Genomic DNA, 16,901 nt, shown 5'->3' on the forward strand with positions numbered 1-16,901 from the left:
TTTTTCTCAGGGGTTTGTTTTTCCCAGGGTTTGATTTTCCCGGGGGTTGGTTTTTCCAGGGGTTTGTTTTTCCCAGGGGTTGTTTGTCTTTCCCAGGGTTTGTTTTTCCCGGGGTTGTTTGTCTTTCCCGGGGTTTGTCTGTCTTTCCCGGGATGGTTTGTTCTTCCCGGGGTTTGTTCGTCTTTCCCGGGATGGTTTGTTCTTCCCGGGGGTTGTTTTTCCGGCCGTGCCGGCGGCGATTCCCGTCTCTTTCCGGGGCAGTTTGTGAAGTTTGCCAACATCGAGGAGGACACGCCCTCGTACCACCGCAGCTACGACTTCTTCGTCTCGCGCTTCAGCGAGATGTGCCACTCCAGCCACGCCGACCCCGACGTGCGCGCCAGGTCGGCATTCCCGGGAAAAACAAAAAAACGGGAAAAAAATCCCGCTGGGAACGGCCGGCTGGGCTGAGCCGGCTCCCGGCTGCCGGCGCGGGGATTTGGGAATGCTGGAGGCTGAGGGGAGGATTCGGTGCTGGGATGTGGGCTTGGAAAAGTGGGGATGGTGGAGGGAGATGGGAATGGGGCTGGAAAAGCGGGAATGGGGGTGGAAAGATGGGAATGGGGATGGAAAAGTGGGAATGGGGTTGGAAAAATGGGAATTCCAGGAGGGAGATGGGAATGGGGCTGGAAAAGTGGGAATGGGGGTGGAAAGATGGGAATGGGGATGGAAAAGTGGGAATTCCAGGAGGGAGATGGGAATGGGGTTGGAAAAGTGGGAATGGGGGTGGAAAGATGGGAATGGGGATGGAAAGATGGGAATGGGGATGGAAAAGTGGGAATGAGGGTGGGAAAGTGGGAATGGGGATGGGAAGTGAGACTGAGGCTGGAAATTTGGGAGTGGGGTTGGAAAAGCAGGAATGGGGATGGAAAAGCAGGAATGGGGTTGGAAAAGTGGGAATTCCAGGAGGGAGATGGGAATGGGGATGGAAAAGCGGGAATGGGGTTGGAAAAATGGGAATTCCAGGAGGGAGATGGGAATGGGGTTGGAAAAGTGGGAATTCCAGGAGGGAGATGGGAATGGGGTTGGAAAAGCGGAAATGGGGGTGGAAAGATGGGAATTCCAGGAGAGAGATGGGAATGGGGTTGGAAAAGCGGGAATGGGGGTGGAAATTTGGGAATGGGGTTGGAAAAGTGGGAATGGGGCTGGAAAAGTGGGGATGGGGTTGGAAAGTCGGGAATGGGGATGGAAAAGTGGGAATGGGGATGGAAAAATGGGAATGGGGTTGGAAAAGTGGGAATTCCAGGAGGGAGATGGGAATGGGGATGGAAAAGTGGGAATGGGGATGGAAAAGTGGGAATTCCAGGAGGGAGATGGGAATGGGGATGGAAAAGTGGGAATGGGGATGGAAAAGCAGGAATGGGGTTGGAAATTCGGGAATGGGGTTGGAAAAGTGGGAATGGGGATGGAAAAATGGGAATGGGGTTGGAAAAGTGGGAATGGGGTTGGAAAACTGGGAATTCCAGGAGGGAGATGGGAATGGGGCTGGAAAAGCAGGAATGGGGTTGGAAAAGTGGGAATGGGGTTGGAAAAGTGGGAATTCCAGGAGGGAGATGGGAATGGGGATGGAAAAGTGGGAATGGGGTTGGAAAAGTGGGAATTCCAGGAGGGAGATGGGAATGGGGATGGAAAAGCGGGAATGGGGTTGGAAAAATGGGAATTCCAGGAGGGAGATGGGAATGGGGTTGGAAAACTGGGAATTCCAGGAGGGAGATGGGAATGGGGTTGGAAAAGTGGGAATTCCAGGAGGGAGATGGGAATGGGGTTGGAAAAGCAGAAATGGGGGTGGAAAGATGGGAATTCCAGGAGAGAGATGGGAATGGGGCTGGAAAAGCGGGAATGGGGGTGGAAAAGTGGGAATTCCAGGAGGGAGATGGGAATGGGGTTGGAAATTTGGGAATGGGGTTGGAAAAGTGGGAATGGGGTTGGAAAAGTTCGAATTAGCGGGATTATCGGGATTAGCAGGAGCAGTGGGGTCAGCGGGATTATCAGGATTAGCGGGATCAGTGGGATCAATGGGATTGGTGGGATTGGTGGGATCAGTGGGATTATCGGGATTATCAGAATTAGTGGGATTATCGGGAGCAGTGGGATTATCGGGAATAGTGGGAATATCGTGATTTGTGGGATTGGCGGGATTAGTGGGATTATCGGTATTAGTGGGAGGAGTGGGATGAGTGGGATGAGTGGGATTATCGGGAGCAGTGGGATTAGCGGGATCAGCGGGAATAGAGGGACCAGTGGGATCAGCGGAAGCAGTGAGAATAGCGGGATCAGTGGGATCAGAGGGATTATCAGGATCAGAGGGATTATCGGGAGCAGTGGGATCAGCGGGATCAGCAGGAATAGAGGGACCAGCGGGATCAGCGGGAATAGAGGGACCAGCGGGATTAGCGGGATCAGAGGGATCATCGGGAATAGCGGGATTAGCAGAAGCAGTGAGAATAGCGGGATTAGCGGGATCAGTGGGATTATCGGGAGCAGTGGGATCAGCGGGGGCAGCAGGAATAGAGGGATCAGCAAGAACAGCAGGAATAGAGGGATCAGCGGGATCAGCAGGACCAGTGGGATCAGAGGGATCAGTGGGATCAGCGGGATCAGCGGGATTAGCAGAAGCAGTGAGAATAGCGGGATCAGTGGGATCAGCGGGATTATTGGGATCAGCGGGATCAGTGGGATCAGCGGGAGCAGCGGGAGCAGCGAGAATAGTGGGATTAGGGGGAGAAGCTGGATTAATGGGGTGAGCAGGATTAGCGGGAGCCGAGGGAATAGAGGGATCACTGGGAATTGTGGGATCAGCAGGATCAGAGCAATCAGCGAGGATAGCAGGATTAGTGGGATTAGCAGGGTTAGCGGGAGCAATGGGAATTGAGCGATCAGCGGGATCAGCGGGATCAGCGGGATCAGCGGGACCAGCGGGACCAGCAGGATCAGTGGGATCAGTGGGATCAGCAGAAGCAGTGAGAATAGCGGGATTAGGGGGATCAGCGGGATTATCGGGATCAGAGGGATCAGCGGGGCAGCAGGAAGAGAGATCAGCAAGAACAGCAAGAATAGAGGGATCAGCGGGATCAGCGGGATCAGCGGGATCAGCGGGATCAGAAGGAATAGCGGGAATAGTGGGATCAGCGGAAGCAGCGAGAACAGCGGGATTAGCGGGGTGCCATTCCCAGACTGGCATTCCCAGGCTGCCATTCCCAGGCTGCCATTCCCAGACTGGCATTCCCAGGCTGCCATTCCCAGGCTGCCATTCCTAGACTGGCATTCCCAGGCTGCCATTCCCAGGCTGGCACTCCCAGGGCTGGCACTCCCAGGGCTGCCATTCCCAGAGTTGGCACTCCCAGAGTTGGCACTCCCAGGGCTGGCACTCCCAGGCTGCCATTCCCAGGCTCCCATTCCCAGGCTCCCATTCCCAGGTTGGCACTCCCAGGCTGCCATTCCCAGGCTCCCATTCCCAGGCTGCCATTCCCAGGCTGCCATTCCCAGGCTGGCACTCCCATGCTGCCATTCCCAGACTGCCATTCCCAGGGCTGGCACTCCAGGGCTGCCATTCCCAGGCTGCCATTCCCAGGGTTGGCATTCCCAGGGCTGCCATTCCCAGGGTTGGCACTCCCAGGCTGGCACTCCCAGGCTCCCATTCCCAGGCTCCCATTCCCAGGGTTGGCACTCCCAGGCTGGCATTCCCAGGCTGCCATTCCCAGGGTTGGCATTCCCAGGGCTGCCATTCCCAGGGTTGGCACTCCCAGACTGGCACTCCCAGGCTGCCATTCCCAGGCTGCCATTCCCAGGCTGCCATTCCTAGACTGGCATTCCCAGGCTGCCATTCCCAGGCTGGCACTCCCAGGGCTGGCACTCCCAGGGCTGCCATTCCCAGAGTTGGCACTCCCAGAGTTGGCACTCCCAGGGCTGGCACTCCCAGGCTGCCATTCCCAGGCTCCCATTCCCAGGCTCCCATTCCCAGGTTGGCACTCCCAGGCTGCCATTCCCAGGCTCCCATTCCCAGGCTGCCATTCCCAGGCTGCCATTCCCAGGCTGGCACTCCCATGCTGCCATTCCCAGACTGCCATTCCCAGGGCTGGCACTCCAGGGCTGCCATTCCCAGGCTGCCATTCCCAGGTTGGCACTCCCAGGCTGCCATTCCCAGGCTCCCATTCCCAGGCTGCCATTCCCAGGCTGCCATTCCCAGGCTGGCACTCCCATGCTGCCATTCCCAGACTGCCATTCCCAGGGCTGGCACTCCAGGGCTGCCATTCCCAGGCTGCCATTCCCAGGGTTGGCATTCCCAGGGCTGCCATTCCCAGGGTTGGCACTCCCAGGCTGGCACTCCCAGGCTCCCATTCCCAGGCTCCCATTCCCAGGGTTGGCACTCCCAGGCTGGCATTCCCAGGCTGCCATTCCCAGGGTTGGCATTCCCAGGGCTGCCATTCCCAGGGTTGGCACTCCCAGACTGGCACTCCCAGGCTGCCATTCCCAGGCTGCCATTCCCAGGGTTGGCACTCCCAGGCTGGCATTCCCAGGCTGCCATTCCCAGGGTTGGCACTCGCAGGGCTGTCATTCCCAGGGCTGCCATTCCCAGACTGCCATTCCCAGGCTGCCATTCCCAGGGTTGGCACTCCCAGGCTGCCATTCCCAGGCTCCCATTCCCAGGGTTGGCACTCCCAGGCTCCCATTCCCAGGCTCCCATTCCCAGGGCTGCCATTCCCAGGCTGCCATTCCCAGGCTGGCACTCCCATGCTGCCATTCCCAGACTGCCATTCCCAGGGCTGGCACTCCCAGGCTGCCATTCCCAAGTTGCCATTCCCAGGCTGGCATTCCCAGGGCTGCCATTCCCAGGCTGCCATTCCCAAGTTGCCATTCCCAGGCTGCCATTCCCAGACTGCCATTCCCAGGCTGCCATTCCCAGGCTGCCATTCCCAGGCTCCCATTCCCAGGGTTGGCATTCCCAGGCTCCCACTCCCAGGGCTGCCATTCCCAGGGCTGCCACTCCCGGGCTGCCATTCCCAGGCTGGCATTCCCGGGCTGGCATTCCCAGGCTGCCATTCCCAGGCTGGCACTCCCAGGGTTGGCACTCCCAGGCTCCCACTCCCAGGGCTGCCATTCCCAGGCTGCCATTCCCAGGGTTGGCACTCCCAGGGCTGGCATTCCCAGACTGCCATTCCCAGGCTGCCATTCCCAGACTGGCATTCCCAGGCTGGTACTCCCAGGCTGCCATTCCCAAGTTGCCATTCCCAGGCTGCCATTCCCAGGGCTGGCATTCCCAGGCTCCCATTCCCAGGCTGGCACTCCCAGGCTGGCACTCCCAGGCTGCCATTCCCAGGCTGCCATTCCCAGGGCTGGCACTCCAGGGCTGCCATTCCCAGGGTTGGCATTCCCAGGGCTGCCATTCCCAGGGTTGGCACTCCCAGGCTGCCATTCCCAGGCTGCCATTCCCAGGGTTGGCACTCCCAGGCTCCCATTCCCAGGCTGCCATTCCCAGGGTTGGCACTCCCAGGCTCCCATTCCCAGGCTGCCATTCCCAGGCTGGCACTCCCAGGGCTGCCATTCCCAGGCTGCCATTCCCAGACTGCCATTCCCAGGCTCCCATTCCCAGGCTGCCATTCCCAGGCTGCCATTCCCAGGCTGGCACTCCCAGGCTGCCATTCCCAGGCTGCCATTCCCAGGCTCCCATTCCCAGGGCTGCCATTCCCAGGCTGCCATTCCCAGACTGCCATTCCCAGGCTGCCATTCCCAGGGCTGCCATTCCCAGGGTTGGCACTCCCAGGCTGCCATTCCCAGACTGGCATTCCCAGGGTTGGCATTCCCAGGGTTGGCATTCCCAGGCTGCCATTCCCAGGCTGCCATTCCCAGGCTGGCACTCCCAGGCTCCCATTCCCAGGCTGCCATTCCTGGACTGGCATTCCCAGGCTGCCATTCCCAGACTGGCATTCCCAGGCTGGCACTCCCAGGCTGCCATTCCCAGGGCTGCCATTCCCAGGCTCCCATTCCCAGGCTGCCATTCCCAGGGTTGGCACTCCCAGGCTCCCACTCCCAGGGCTGCCATTCCCAGGGCTGCCACTCCCGGGCTGGCGTTCCCAGGCTGCCATTCCCAGAGTTGGCACTCCCAGGCTCCCATTCCTAGGCTCCCATTCCCAGGCTCCCATTCCCAGGCTCCCATTCCCAGACTGCCATTCCCAGGGTTGGCACTCCCAGGGCTGCCATTCCCAGGCTCCCGCTCCCAGGCCTGCCGCTCCCGGGCTGGCACTGCCGGGGTGCCATTCCCGGGCCGTTTTCCGCCAGGATCCGTCGGGCGGGCATCCGGGGGCTGCAGGGCGTGGTGCGGAAGACGGCGAGCGACGAGCTGCAGGCCAACATCTGGGAGCCGCAGCACATGGACAAGATCCTGCCCTCGCTGCTCTTCAACCTCCAGCAGCAGCCGCCCGCCCCGGCCCCGCGCCACGGCAGCGCCCGCAGGTGGGCACGGACACACCGGGAACGGGCAGGGATACACCGGGAACGGGCAGGGATACAGCGGGAACGGGCAGGGATACACCGGGAACGGGCAGGGATACACGGGGAACGGGCAGAGATATACGGGGAATGCCCGCAGGTGGGCACAGATACACCGGGAACGGGCGCGGATACACTGGGAACGGGCAGGGACACACCGGGAACGGGCAGGGACACACCGGGAACGGGCAGGGATACAGCGGGAACGGGCAGGGATACACAGGGAACGGGCAGGGATACACCGGGAACGGGCACGGACGCACCAGGAACGGGCGCGGACACACCGGGAACGGGCAGGGACACACCGGGAACGGGCAGGGATACACGGGGAACGGGCAGGGATACACCGGGAACGGGCAGGGATATACGGGGAATGCCTGCGGGTGGGCACAGATACACCGGGAACGGGCGCGGATACACTGGGAATGGGCACGGACACACCGGGAATGGGCACCAAACCCGGGAATGCCCGCGGGTGGGCACGGACACACCGGGAACGGGCAGGGACACACTGGGAATGGGCAGGGATACGGGGAATGGGCAGGGATACAGCGGGAACGGGCAGGGACACACCGGGAGCGGGCACGGATATAGGGAATGGGCACCAAACCCGGGAATGCCCGCGGGTGGGCACGGACACACCGGGAATGGGCAGGGATACACCGGGAACGGGCAGGGATACAGCGGGAACGGGCAGGGATATACGGGGAATGCCCGCAGGTGGGCATGGACACACCAGGAAAGGGCACGGACACACCAGGAATGGGCAGGGATACACCGGGAACAGGCAGGGATACACCAGGAACGGGCACGGATACAGGGAATGCCCACGGGTGGGCAGGGATACACCGGGAACGGGCGCGGATACACTGGGAACGGGCAGGGATACGAGGAATGGGCAGGGATACAGCGGGAACGGGCACGGATATACGGGGAATGGGCACCAAACCCGGGAATGCCCGCGGGTGGGCGCGGACACACCGGGAACGGGCACGGACACACCGGGAACGGGCAGGGATACACCGGGAATGGGCAGGGATACAGCAGGAACGGGCAGGGATATACGGGGAATGCCCGCGGGTGGGCACGGACACACCAGGAAAGGGCATGGACACACCAGAAATGGGCAAGGATACACCGGGAACGGGCAGGGATACACCGGGAACGGGCACGGATACAGGGAATGCCCACGGGTGGGCACGGATACACCGGGAACGGGCGTGGACACACCGGGAACGGGCACGGATACACCAGGAATGGGCACCAAACCCGGGAATGCCCGCGGGTGGGCACGGACACACCGGGAACGGGCACGGACACACTGGGAACAGGCACGGATACACCGGGAATGGGCAGGGATACACCGGGAACGGGCAGGGATATGGGAACGGGCACGGATACCGGGGATGGGCACGGATACAGGGAATGCCCGCGGGTGGGCACGGATACAGGGAATGGGCACGGGTGGGCACGGATTCTGGGAATGCCCGCTGGGAATGCACTTTTTTCCCCCTCTCATTCCCACTTTCCCCCCTCCCATTCCCACTTTTCCCTCCCATTCCCACTTTTCCCCCTCCCATTCCCACTTTTCCCCTCTCATTCCCACTATTTCCTCTCATTCCCGCTTTCCCCCTCTCATTCCCACTTTTCCCCCCTCCCATTCCCACTTTTCCCTCTCCCATTCCCACTTTTCCCTCCCATTCCCACTTTTCCCCCTCTCATTCCCACTTTTCCCTCCCATTCCCACTTTTCCCCTCTCATTCCCACTTTCCCCCCCTCCAATTCCCACTTTTCCCCTCTCATTCCCACTTTTCCCTCTCCCATTCCCACTTTTTCCTCCAATTCCCACTTTTCCCCCTCCCATTCCCACTTTTCCCTCCCATTCCCACTTTTCCCCTCATTCCCACTTTTCCCCTCCAATTCCCACTTTTCCCTCCCATTCCCACTTTTCCCCCTCTCATTCCCACTTTTCCCTCCCATTCCCACTTTTCCCCTCTCATTCCCACTTTCCCCCCCCTCCAATTCCCACTTTTCCCCTCTCATTCCCACTTTTCCCTCTCCCATTCCCACTTTTTCCTCCAATTCCCACTTTTCCCCCTCCCATTCCCACTTTTCCCTCCCATTCCCACTTTTCCCCTCATTCCCACTTTTCCCCTCCAATTCCCACTTTTCCCTCCCATTCCCACTTTTCCCCCTCTCATTCCCACTTTTCCCTCCCATTCCCACTTTTCCCCTCTCATTCCCACTTTCCCCCCCTCCAATTCCCACTTTTCCCCTCTCATTCCCACTTTTCCCCTCTCTCATTCCCACTTTTCCCTCCCATTCCCGCTTTTCCCTTCTCATTCCCACTTTTCCCTCCCATTCCCACTTTTCCCCCCTCCCATTCCCACTTTTCCCCTCTCATTCCCACTTTCCCCTCCCTTTCCCACTTTTCCCTTCTCATTCCCATTTTTCCCTCCCATTCCCACTTTTCCCCTCTCTCATTCCCACTTTTCCCCCCTCTCATTCCCACTTTTCCCCTCTCATTCCCACTTTTCCCCTCCAATTCCCACTTTTCCCCCCTCCCATTCCCACTTTCCCCCTCTCATTCCCACTTTCCCCTCCCATTCCCACTTTTCCCCTCTCATTCCCACTTTTCCCCTCTCATTCCCACTTTTTCCCCCTCCCATTCCCACTTTTCCCTCCCATTCCCACTTTTCCCTCTCATTCCCGCTTTTCCCGCAGCCGTTCCCCGTCCCCGCTGCAGGCGGCCGACACGGAGCAGGAGATCCCGGCTGAGCTGGCCGAGCGCTGCCTCCGGGAATTGTTGGGAAGAGCGGCCTTCGGGAATATCAAGAACGCCATCAAGCCCGTGCTCATGTGAGTCGGAATTCCAGGAAAAAACGGGAATTTTCTGCCTCTCCTCGGGCCTTCCCGCTGCGTTCCGGGCCGGGGGAATCCCCCCTGGAGCCGGATTTGTGTCCCGGCAATTCCCGATCCCGATAATTCTGGGGGCGATCCCGCTGAGCGCTGGGGGGGGGTTCATTCCCGGTTTTCCTGCTAATTCCATGTTTTCCCTGGAATTCGCCCTCTTCCCTGGAATTTTCTGTTTTCTCTGGAATTCCCTGTTTCCCCTGGAATTCCCTGTTTCCCTGGAATTCTCTGGAATTCCCTGTTTCCCCTGGAATTCCCTTTTCCCCCTGGAATTCCCTGTTTCCGCTGTTTCCCCTGGAATTCCCTTTTTCCCCTGTTATTCCCTGTTTTCCCTGTAATTCCCTGTAATTCCCTGTTTCCCCTGGAATTCTCTGTTTTCCCTCTCATTCCCTGTTTCCCCTGGAATTCCTTTTCCCCCCTGTTATTCCCTGTTTTCCCCGTTTCCCCTGGAATTCCCTGCTTCCCTGGAATTCCCTGGAATTCCCTGTTTCCCGTTATCCCGTTATTCCCTGTTTTCCTGCTGTTATTCCCTGTTATTCCCTATTTCCCCTGTTACTCCCTGTTTTCCCTGTTATTCCCTGTTATCCCATTATTCCCGGTTATTCCCTGTTCTACTGCTGTTATCTCCTGTTTTCCCGTTATTCCCTCTCATTCCCTGTTTTCCCTGTTATTCCCTGTTATTTCCTGTTATTCCCTGTTATCCCCTGTTATTCCCTGTTTTCCTCCTGTAATTCCCTGTTATCCCGTTATTCCCTGTTTCCCCTGTTATCCCCCGTCATTCCCTGTTATTCCCTGTTTTCCCCTGTTATTCCCTGTTTTCCTGCTATCATTCCCTGTTTTCCCCTGTCATTCCCTGATATTCCCTGTTTTCCCCTGTTATTCCCTGTTTTCCTGCTGTTATCTCCTGTTTTCCCGTTATTCCCTCTCATTCCCTGTTTTCCTGCTGTTATTCCCTGTTATTCCCTGCTTTCCCCTCTCATTCCCTGTTATCCCCTGTTATTCCCTGTTTTCCTGCTGTTATTCCCTGTTTTCCCATTATCCCCCGTCATTCCCTGTTACTCCCCTGTTATTCCCTGTTTTCCCCTTGAATTCCCTCTTTTCCTGCTGTTATTCCCTGTTATTTCCTGTTATCCCGTTATTCCCCTGTTTCCCCTGGAATTCCCGGTTATTCCCTGTTATTCCCCTGTTTTCCTGCTGGAATTCCCTGTTTTCCCTGTTATCCCCCTGTTATCCCCCTGTAATTCCCTGATATTCCGTGTTATCCCGTTATTCCCTGGTTTCCCCTATTATCCCGTTATTCCCTGCTACTCCCTGTTATTCCCTGTTTTCCTGCTGTTACTCCCTATTATTCCCTGTTATCCTCTGATATTCCCTGTTTTCCAGCTGTTATTCCCTGTTTTCCCCTGTTATTCCCTGTTATCCCCTGTTATTCCCTATTTCCCCTATTATCCTGTTATTCCCTGGTTTTTTGCCTTTATCTCCTGTTTTCCTCTGTTATTCCCTCTCATTCCCTGTTTTCCCCTGTCATTCCATGTTATCCTGTTTTCCCCTATTATTCCCTGTTTTCCTGCTATTATTCCCTGTTTTCCCCTGTTATCCCCTGTTATCCCCTGTTATCCCATTATTCCCTGTTATTCCCTGTTTTCCTGCTATCTCCTGTTTTCCCCTGTTATTCCCTCTCATTCCCTGTTTTCCCCAGTTATTCCCTGTTATTCCCTGTTATTCCCTGTTATTCCCTATTTCCCCTGTTTTCCCTGTTATCCTCTGTTATCCCCTGTCACTCCGTTATCCCCTGTTATTCCCTGTTTTCCCCTGTTATTCCCTGGGATTCCCCGTTTCCCCCGGAATTCCCCGTTTCCCCCGGAATTCCCCGTTTCCCTGTTATTCCCTGTTATTCCCTGTTATTCCCTGTTTTCCCTGTTTCCCCTGGAATTCCCTGTTTCCCCCGGAATTCCCCGTTTCCCTGTTATTCCCTGTTATTCCCTGATATTCCCTGATATTCCCTGTTTTCCTGCTGTTATTCCCTGTTTTCCCTCTCATTCCCTGTTTCCCTGTTTTCCCGTTATCCCCTGTTATTTCCCCTGTTATTCCCCGTTATTCCCTGTTTTCTCCTTGATTCCCTGTTATCCCCTGTTATTCCCTGTTATTCCCTGTTATTCCCTGTTTTCCGGCTGTTATTCCCTGTTTTCCTGTTACTCCCTGTTATTCCCTGTTATCCCATTATTCCCTGTTATTCCCTGTTCTCCTGCTGATATTCCCTGTTTTCCCCTGTTATTCCCTGTTATCCCCTCTTATTCCCTATTTCCCCTATTATCCCGTTATTCCCCGTTTTCCTGCTGTTATTCCCTGTTTTCCCCTGTTATTTCCTGTTTTCCTGTTATTCCCTGTTATTCCCTGTTTTCCCCAGTTATTCCCTGTTTTCCTGCTATCATTCCCTGTTTTCCCCTGTCATTCCCTGTTATTCCCTGTTTTCCTGCTGTTATCTCCTGTTTTCCCGTTATTCCCTCTCATTCCCTGTTTTCCCTGGTCATTCCCTGGAATTCCCTGTTTTCCCATTATTCCCTGTTTTCCCCTGTTATTCCCTGTTATTCCCTATTTCCCCTGTTATCCCTGGTTATTCCCTGTTTTCCTGCTGTTATCTCCTGGTTTCCCCTGTTATTCCCTCTCATTCCCTGTTTTCCTCCTGTAATTCCCTGTTATCCCGTTATTCCCTGTTTCCCCTGTTATCCCCTGTCATTCCCGCTTATTCCCTGTTTTCCTCTGTTATTCCCTGTTTTCCTGCTATCATTCCCTGTTTTCCCCTGTTATTCCCTGTTATTCCCTGTTATCCCGTTTTCCCCTGTTATCCCCTGATATTCCCTGTTTTCCTGCTGTTTTCCCGTTATCCCCTGTTATTCCCTGGTTTCCCCTGATATTCCCTGTTTTCCTTCTGATATTCCCTGTTATCCCGTTATTCCCTGTTATTCCGTTATCCCCTGTTATTCCCTGTTTTCCCTGTTTCCCCTGGAATTCCCTGTTTCCCCCGGAATTCCCTGTTATTCCCTGTTATTCCCTGATATTCCCTGTTTTCCCCTGTTATCCCGTTATTCCCTGTTATTCCCTGTTATTCCCTGTTTTCCTGCTGCTATTCCCTGTTTTCCCCTGTTATTTGCTGTTATTCCCTGTTTTCCTGCTATTATTCCCTGTTTTCCTGTTACTCCCTGTTATTCCCTGTTATTCCCTGTTTTCCTGCTGATATTCCCTGTTTTCCAGCTGTTATTCCCTGTTATTCCCTGTTTTCCCTCTCATTCCCTGTTTTCCTGCTGATATTCCCTGTTTTCCTGCTGTTATTCCCTGTTATTCCCTGTTATTCCCTGTTTTCCCTCTCATTCCCTGTTTTCCTGCTGATATTCCCTGTTTTCCAGCTGTTATTCCCTGTTTTCCAGCCACCTGGACAACCACTCCCTGTGGGAGCCCAAGGTCTTTGCCAGGGGCTGCTTCCGGATCATCATGTACTCCATCCAGGTGGGAATTCCGGGATCGGCGGGGAATTCCAGAGGGATCCCGGATCCGCCCCTGGAAGGGCTGGGAATGGGAGGGCGGGAACGGCAGGCCGGGCTGGGAATGCCGTGGGAACGCGGGGCCGGGCCGGGCGCCGGATCCGGGGGATTTTCGGGATGAGCCCATCCCGGATGCGTTATCCCGCTTTTCTCCCCGGGAATTCCCTTTGGATTCGGCCCAGCCGTGCTCTGCTGGGAGAATTCCCACTGGGAATTCCCAGATTTCCCACCCCAGCTCCCATTCCTGGTTTTCCATCCCAGAAATTCCCCCCATCCCAGATTTGGGACAATCCCGGAATTCCCCGCTGGAAAATCCCGATGATTCCTTTGTGGGATGGATTTCCTTGGGAATTCCCGGCAGGAATCCCATCCTTCCTCCCGGAAATCCCACGGAATTCCCAAAATCCCTCCATCCCCACGACTCCTCCCATCCTTTTCCCCATGGAAACCTCTCCAAGCTTTTCCCGGAATTACGGCGACCCGGATCCCTCCGGTGCCTCCCGCTTTTCCATCCGGAAGTTTCTCGGGAATACCGCGGGATCCGGCGGCTCCGGATGATTCCCGTGACATTCCCGGTGTTTTTCCAGCCCCAGCATTCCCACCTGGTGATCCAGCAGCTCCTGGGACACCTGGACGCCAACAGCCGGAGCGCGGCCCCGATCCGGGCGGGAATCGTCGAGGTGCTGTCGGAAGCGGCCGTGATCGCCGCCTCCGGATCCGTGGGTGCGCCGCCATCCCGGGAATTCCCGGGAAATTCGGGAAGGGGCTCCCGCTGGAATTGTGGGAAAGGCTCTGGGATGAGCCGGGAGTGTGGGATCTCCGCGGGAGCATCCCGGGATTCTGGGATCGGTTCTGGGCCGTTCCTGAGCTCCCAAACTCAGGGATGAGTGGAATTCCAGGGTTTCCTTTGGAATTTGGGAAGAGGCTCCTGGGATCGGTTCTGGGCCGTTCCTGAGCTCCCGAACTCGGGGAGGAGTGGAATTCCAGGGATTCCTTTGGGAATTCAGGAAGAGGCTCCCGCTGGAATTGTGGGAAAGGCTCTGGGATGAGCTCTCGGGGAACCCCTCGGGAGCATCCCGGGATTCTGGGATCGGTTCTGGGCCGTTCCTGAGCTCCCGAACTCAGAGATGAGTGGAATTCCAGGGTTTCCTTTGGAATTTGGGAAGAGGCTCCCGGGGTCGGTTCTGGGCCATTCCTGAGCTCCCGAATTCCTGGAGCAACCTGGGAGGGAGGAGTGGAATTCCAGGAATTCCTTTGGGAATTTGGGAAGAGGCTCCTGCTGGAATTGTGGGAAAGGCTCTGGGATGAGCTGGGAGTGTGGGAACCTCTTGGGAACATCCCGGGATTCTGGGATCGGTTCTGGGCCGTTCCTGAGCTCCCGAATTCAGGGATGAGTGGAATTCCAGGGTTTCCTTTGGAATTTGGGAAGAGGCTCCTGCTGGAATTGTGGGAAAGGCTCTGGGATGAGCCGGGGCTGTGGGATCTCCTCGGGAGCATCCCGGGATTCTGGGATCGGTTCTGGGCCGTTCCTGAGCTCCCGAACTCAGGGATGAGTGGAATTCCAGGATTTCCTTTGGAATTTGGGAAGAGGCTCCTGGGATCGGTTCTGGGCCCTTCCAGGGCTCCTGAATTCCTGGAGCAACCTGGGAGGGAGGAGTGGAATTCCAGGGTTTCCTTTGGAATTCGGGCAGGGGCTCCTGGAGGAATTGCGGGAAAGGCTCTGGGATGAGTCGGGGCTGTGGGAACCCCTCGGGAGCATCCCGGGATTCTGGGATCGGTTCTGGGCCGTTCCTGAGCTCCCGAACTCAGAGATGAGTGGAATTCCTGGGATTCCTTTGGAATTCGGGAAGAGGCTCCCGGGGTCGGTTCTGGGCCATTCCTGAGCTCCCGAATTCCTGGAGCAACCAGGGAGGGAGGAGTGGAATTCCAGGGATTCCTTTGGAATTTGGGAAGAGGCTCCCGGGATCGGTTCTGGGCCCTTCCAGGGTTCCCAAATTCCTGGAGCCACCCGGGAGGGATGAGTGGAATTCCCGACTTTCTGGGAAAACGGGATTCTCCAGCATTCCCCGGGAATGCCGCTCTCTGCCCGCCCGTTCCCTTCCCCCACGGGAGCCCCCAAAACCCCGAAACTTCCCGGAATTCCGGCCCAAGCCTTTCCCGTGGGAATCCCTCTGGCCGTTCCCGGCATTCCCGGTATTCCCGGCATTCCCGATCCCACTGCAGGCCCCACGGTGCTGGAAGTGTTCAACACCCTCCTGCGGCAGCTGCGGCTCAGCATCGACCACGGCCTGAGCGGGAGCTCCGAGGGCGGAGCCGCAGCCCGGAAAACCAAGGAGCACGAGGAGAGGATGTTCCAGGAGGCCGTCATCAAAACCATCGGTGGGCATGCCCGGGATTTCTCGGGGGTTTCCTGGGATTTTTCGGGATTTTTCGGGATTTTTCTGGGGTTTTCTGGGATTTATCTGATTTTTTTTCTGGATTTTCTGGTTTCTATCTGGGATTTTCCCAGGGTTTTCTGATTTTTTCCTGAATTTTTTCTGGATTTTCTGGGATTTTTCTGGGGTTTTCTGGGATTTTTTTTTTTGGATTTTCCAGGATTTTTTTGGATTTTCCAGGATTTTCTGGGATTTTCCAGGATTTTCAGGGATTTTTCTTGGGTATTTCAGGCTTTTTCCAGGATTTTTCTGGGGTTTTCTGGGATTTTTCTGGGATTTTCCAGGATTTTCTGGGATTTTTCTTGGGTATTTCAGGCTTTTTCCAGGATTTTTCTGGGGTTTTTCCGGGATTTTTCCAGGATTTTCCAGGATTTTTCTGGGTTTTTTTCTGGGATTTTTTTGGATTTTCCAGGATTTTCGGGGTTTTTCCAGGATTTTTCTGGGGATTTTTCTGATTTTTTTCTGGATTTTCTGGGATTTTTCTGGGATTTTCTGGGATTTTTCTGGGATTTTTCCAGGATTTTCAGGGATTTTTTCTGGATTTTCTGGGGTTTTCTGGGATTTATCTGATTTTTTTTCTGGATTTTCTGGGATATTATTCTGGATTTTTTTTTGATTTTCCATGATTTTCTGGGATTTTTTTGGATTTTCCAGGATTTTCAGGGATTTTTCTTGGGTATTTCAGGCTTTTTCCAGGATTTTTCTGGGGTTTTCTGGGATTTTTCTGGGATTTTCCAGGATTTTCTGGGATTTTTCTGGGATTTTCCAGGATTTTTCTGGGATTTTTCTGGGATTTTCTGGGACTTTTCTGGGATTTTTCCAGGATTTTCTGGGTTTTTTTTCTGGATTTTCTGGGGTTTTCTGGGATTTATCTGATTTTTTTTCTGGATTTTCTGGTTTATATCTGGGATTTTTCCAGGGTTTTCTGATTTTTTCCTGAATTTTTTCTGGGATTTTTCTGGGGGTTTCTGGGATTTTTTTGGGATTTTCCAGGATTTTTTTGGATTTTCCAGGATTTTCTGGGATTTTTCTTGGGTATTTCAGGCTTTTTCCAGGATTATTCTGGGGTTTTCTGGGATTTTTCCAGGACTTTCCAGGATTTTTCTGTTTTTTTTTCTGGGATTTTTTTGGATTTTCCAGGAGTTTCGGGGTTTTTCCAGGATTTTTCTGGGGTTTTTCTGGATTTTCTGGGATTTTTCTGGGATTTTCTTGGATTTTTCTGATTTTTTTTCTGGATTTTCTGGGATTTTTCTGGGGTTTTCTGGGATTTATCTGATTTTTTTTCTGGATTTTCTGGGGTTTTCTGGGATTTATCTGGGATTTTTCCAGGATTTTCCAGGATTTTTTTGGATTTTCCAGGATTTTCTGGGATTTTCCAGGATTTTCTGGGATTTTTCTTGGGTATTTCAGGCTTTTTCCAGGATTTTTCTGGGGTTTTCTGGGATTTTTCTGGGATTTTCCAGGATTTTCTGGGATTTTTCTGGGATTT

At 55.1% G+C, this 16,901-nt stretch overlaps 1 protein-coding gene across 1 annotated transcript in view; it reads left to right on the forward strand.

Annotated features, from left to right (window-relative positions):
- The window catches only part of EFR3B (EFR3 homolog B), a 92,222-nt gene that overhangs the window by 37,571 nt on the left and 37,750 nt on the right, over nt 1–16,901 (forward strand). Inside the window, exons 5-10 of the mRNA XM_069011882.1 lie at nt 262–383; nt 6,316–6,489; nt 9,250–9,384; nt 12,864–12,942; nt 13,565–13,700; nt 15,201–15,356. Coding sequence (XP_068867983.1) covers nt 262–383; nt 6,316–6,489; nt 9,250–9,384; nt 12,864–12,942; nt 13,565–13,700; nt 15,201–15,356 — 802 coding nt within the window. The remainder of the gene's footprint in view (nt 1–261; nt 384–6,315; nt 6,490–9,249; nt 9,385–12,863; nt 12,943–13,564; nt 13,701–15,200; nt 15,357–16,901) is intronic.

This window comes from Aphelocoma coerulescens, chromosome 3 (assembly GCF_041296385.1).
Source record: "Aphelocoma coerulescens isolate FSJ_1873_10779 chromosome 3, UR_Acoe_1.0, whole genome shotgun sequence".
NCBI lineage: Eukaryota > Metazoa > Chordata > Aves > Passeriformes > Corvidae > Aphelocoma > Aphelocoma coerulescens.